Source organism: Chrysochloris asiatica, unplaced genomic scaffold, assembly GCF_000296735.1.
Source record: "Chrysochloris asiatica unplaced genomic scaffold, ChrAsi1.0 scaffold00095, whole genome shotgun sequence".
Lineage (NCBI taxonomy): Eukaryota > Metazoa > Chordata > Mammalia > Afrosoricida > Chrysochloridae > Chrysochloris > Chrysochloris asiatica.
In genome coordinates, this window is record NW_006408613.1 from 7,063,914 (window position 1) to 7,068,470 (window position 4,557).

The 4,557-nt window shown below is 35.7% G+C and overlaps 1 protein-coding gene across 1 annotated transcript in view; it reads right to left on the reverse strand.

The window, feature by feature from the left end:
- Positions 1 to 635: 635 nt before the first annotated feature.
- The window catches only part of CSMD1 (CUB and Sushi multiple domains 1), a 2,529,117-nt gene continuing 2,525,195 nt past the window's right edge, over positions 636 to 4,557 (reverse strand). Inside the window, exons 67-68 of the mRNA XM_006866725.1 lie at positions 3,751 to 3,883; positions 636 to 795 (exon numbers count right to left, since the gene is read on the reverse strand). Coding sequence (XP_006866787.1) covers positions 636 to 795; positions 3,751 to 3,883 — 293 coding nt within the window. The remainder of the gene's footprint in view (positions 796 to 3,750; positions 3,884 to 4,557) is intronic.

A 4,557-nucleotide genomic window follows, 5' to 3' on the forward strand; every position in this document is an offset into this window, starting at 1 on the left:
GTGCATCAAAAATTCTGCAATAGAAGAGCTGACTGGGAAATTTTCAAATGGCCCTAGTAATGGACACTGAGGCAAGCTGAGAGTATCTCAAAGGTTGTCAGGTCTCAGGGATGACAGAGTGAAGCATTTGTAAGTGTGTGCATCTATCAGAAAGGGTGTTTTCTTCAAGAAAGCTTTTTTTTTTTTCCAGAGTATTTGTGTCCATGGGGGCTAAAAAACAAAACAAGACATATTGTGGTGCTATCAATTTGTCACTGCACCCATAGGATGTATCCAAGTGCCCAGAAGATTGCATTGAAAGGCATCCCAGCCACACAAAAATATGAAAGTCTGAGGCATTAAGTATGACATATTGGCATGACTTGGCAGTCTTCCTTAAGTGTGTTTGATTTCAAGCAGATGCAGCCAGGCATTTTGAATCCATTTTCAGAACGAAGATGCATTTGTAGTTCGATCCTCAGAAGACTCTGACATATTTTACTAGAAGTTTTCGCTGCACATATGCCAGTAGAAGATGTTAAAGGTCGCTGCAGCAAAGCCAAGATTAGAAGGGAGAGTGGTATATGGCACCAAAGGAATTACTGCTTGTCCATCAGAGGTATGGCTATGAATCAGTCCTATTGGGGCACTGAGGGCTATACCACTGTACAAACTGTGTTTAGAGTTGTGTCAAACCGCACAGCCTTGGCTTCTGTGGGTTTTAAGTTTGTATCATACATGGGGTTTTCAAATGAAGCTTGTCCATTGCTGTTTTCATGTCCAGCATAGCCATTATACTGAACTTTGGGTCTTGTTCTAAAGTGAAAAGAAGAAAGAAACAATTAGATTCTCTATTTCCATAAAAAGAAACGCAACAACTGAAATGATTTGCATGGGTTGACTCCTGATCAAACACAGAATAACAGACAGAAGACTGTGTGTATATTCACACATATTCATTTACTTTTTAATCAGTGGTAAGCATTATAAAGGTAGCTTTTAAAAATTGAAGCTATTAGCAGGTAATTCTTACACTGATAATTTTGTATAGCTTGTGAATGATGTTATAAATTTTGGCAGAAAAAAGTTTGCTCACCCCTGGTTAAAAGGGAATAGTGAAGAGGATATTTTTTTCTCTTCTTGAAATTACAGTTTAGGATAGATGCCTCCATAACTGAATCCAAATAAAAAGTATATAGCTACTTATATGTGTGTCTGTGTATTGGTTTGTTTTATGTACTATTGTTTCAAAAGATTGTTGTTGTTGTAAGTGCTGTTGATTCAGTTCCGACTCACAACAACCCAATATAGGGTTTCCAAGGAGCAGCGGGTGGGTTTGAACTGCTGACCCATGTTTCACAGTCCAGTGCTGATCCTTACGATCATAAAGGGAAATATTGTTAAGTGCTGTCGAGTTGGTTCCTACTCATAGAGACCGTATATAGCATCTCCAAAGAGCTTGGAGTCCTAGTGTGGTGCTGCGGGTTAACGCGCTGTACTACAAGGTTGGTCTAAACCTCAGGGCTGGTGGTTCAAACTCACCAGCCACACCTTGGAAAATCCTATACAGGGTGCCTATGAGTCAGAACCAACTCTATGGCACTAACAACAACAACAACAACAACAACAATTTTGTGTTTGGAGTCCTGGTGTGGCACTGTGGGATAATGTACTGGAATGCAAGGTCGGTTTGAACTGCAAAGTCAGTGGTTCAAATTCACCAACCATTCCTTGGAAAACATGTAAAGCATTGCTGAGTCCAAATCAACTCAACAGCACTTAACAATAATAACAGTGGTGGGACTAAACCACTAACCTTGTGGTTAGCAGTCCAGTGTTTATTCTACAGTGTCACACCAGGACTACTTTAATCTTAGTCTTAGAAACATGGTTTCCCTCCATGAGATTTCCATGAGGTTCACTTAAAGCGTTCTCAGTAAAAAAATCATGTATTCTAATTGATATTTAATAAGGTCTTTTAAAGTAACATTTAAACATTAATTTATATATTTTTTATAAATATATTTTATAACGTATATTTTATCATTATGTAAAATAAATATATTTTATAACAAATAAAGGTCTTTTAAAGTATGACTTTGCCTCTGGAAGGCATTAAATTAAGAGCATCTTGAAGTTTATTTTAACTTTTTCCACATGTATGTGTTGATGGATTGAATTAAAAGAAAGTTAAAATCAAATCTCTATATACAATTTATGATTAGAGAATCAGAGAATTGTTTTTCATACAGAAGACCTAATGATCATCTGGTCTGGCTCCCTTTCTTTGTTTTCAAAGACATTATCACCCAAGTGATAATGTAAGAAACCACGCTAGGAAAAACACATGATATTGGTTGCAAAGAAACTTCTGTGTTAGTAATTGACTACCAGGTTTTTATAAATTACATTAGGATCATTAAGGAAAGAGAAATAAAAACTGTGTGACTCTTGTAAAAATAGGTTCCTGTCAGCAGAAAAACAGTTTGCAACTGCCCTAGGTGTTGGAGAGATCTTTGACATTGAACTTGGAAAATGCACTAGCAGCAAAAGCTAGTAAATAAATTCAGTCAAATGTTAATGAAGCCAAGACCTGGCTAAAAATGTCACTTAGTCACTCAGGTCACACATCACCACTGTTCCCACATTGTTAGGGAAATGTTCCAGAGTTGGATTAGATACATCCAAACTCTGCAGAAATAAATTCATGCAGAGTAGTCCTGTGGTGGATCTGAGTCAGGAACTCTGGCTCTGAAGGAGAAAACAACTTTAAGCACATAAGTAATGAAAACATTAATGAAAACCAGGGTTTATCTGGAGTCAACTTATTAAGGACTATTCCTATCTGCAGAGGGTTAGAAACCATTGGAGAGAAAGCTAACAAATTGGTGCTTTGCCCAGGCAGGAGACAAGAATGCAGATGAAGTGCCTGGGGAACTGGACAAAACAACATCGCATTTCTTGCATGGTATATAAGCAGAGAATTAAAAGACTATAAAGAGTTAACATTTCAATGGTGTACTAGTCACCATTTGGATAGCTACCACATTATAAAACTTTCCTTCATTTTCTAGACACAAGCCAAGCCACTTGGGTTCTGATTCAACTTGGAGAAGGTTAGAAAGACCAATCTTGATGAGATAAAATTTCCCACAGAAATGGAAACACATAGTTCAAATCAAATGAATATTTTATCAAATGCATATTTTTAAAAGGCTTCCGCAGAACAGCTGGTAGTTTCGAACTGCTGATCTTGTGATTCACAGCCCAATTCAAATTAATACATATTCATAACTCTTTTCTAAGAAATGGAACTTGCTAATCTTACTTAATGAATAGTGATAGTTATAATGCTACTCGTAGAAGTAAGAAATGAATCAAAGATTGTAAATCACATATTCATGGAGTTAAAAGGGCCATAGAAATCATTACATGCAGCCTTCCATTGGAATGTTGAAATATCTACTAATAGTTCCTAAAAGATTACCATCTTTCTAAGTAGAAATATAATCCTTTATTTCTTCTTGCATTTAAACATAAACAAAGCATGTTATTTCTTAACTCATTATTTATTTTCTTAAATTTATTCATTCTCAAGTGTCCTACCTGAACAGTATGATTTTAAAAACTCTGTTAGGTAAGTATTCTTAATATTAGAGAGAGTATTGCATAGCAATATGAAATTAATGTGTATAGATAAGTGTTCACACATTCATTGAACTAACATGATACAATCCTAAAATTTCCAAACAAATCGCATTTCTGCAATACCTGTGTTTGTAGAGGTAAAATGCAAACCCTGATAAAATTAGAGCAAAAAATGGAACCAGAATGGCAGCTGCAACAGAGCCACTACTAGTGCCATGATAATGATTTGAAGAATCTTGATCAGAGTTCAAAGGATCTAGAGAAAAAGAAAGAAAGAAAGAAAACAATAGTTAATTTGAAGTTACATTATTTTGTTTAAACAAAGATATATTTTATGATAAATTTTATAAGTGAACATAACCTCTGTAAGGAACACAAGTTTCAAATCTACAGGATTCCAAATGATACTCTTACCTAAAGACTTTATTACCGATATTAGTGATCAAGATACAAAAAACAAGGAGCAAAATGTTCTTTACTAACATTGAACAATATTAGGGAGGGTCTCACGTTTCAAGTATAACAAAGGCAAGAGTGGTTCTACACATTCTGACTTTGTTGTTAATTATACATGTATATTTTAAGTTAATTTCTATTGCATCAATTTTATGTTTAAAGAAAAACTAGCTGAAAGCATTCATATGGTTTCATCTAGGTGCTGTGATGGTAAGTACTTGGTGTTTTCTTCTATCCTGAGACAAAGGTAATTGAATATCAGTCACTGAAGATAAACAAATATTCTAGTATTTCATACAAATGATATTACCTTCTCCATCTGTGAGTATGTTGATGAACTCTGCTTTTGTTTTATGTAGATTTCAAAATGCATTTAGGCCCCTAGGAACTGGATTGAACCTCAGCATAGTGATCCTGCTTGGTCACCTTAGAGCAGGTGGTGGGCCGGCAACGTCGGGCGCATGGGGTCCCCAG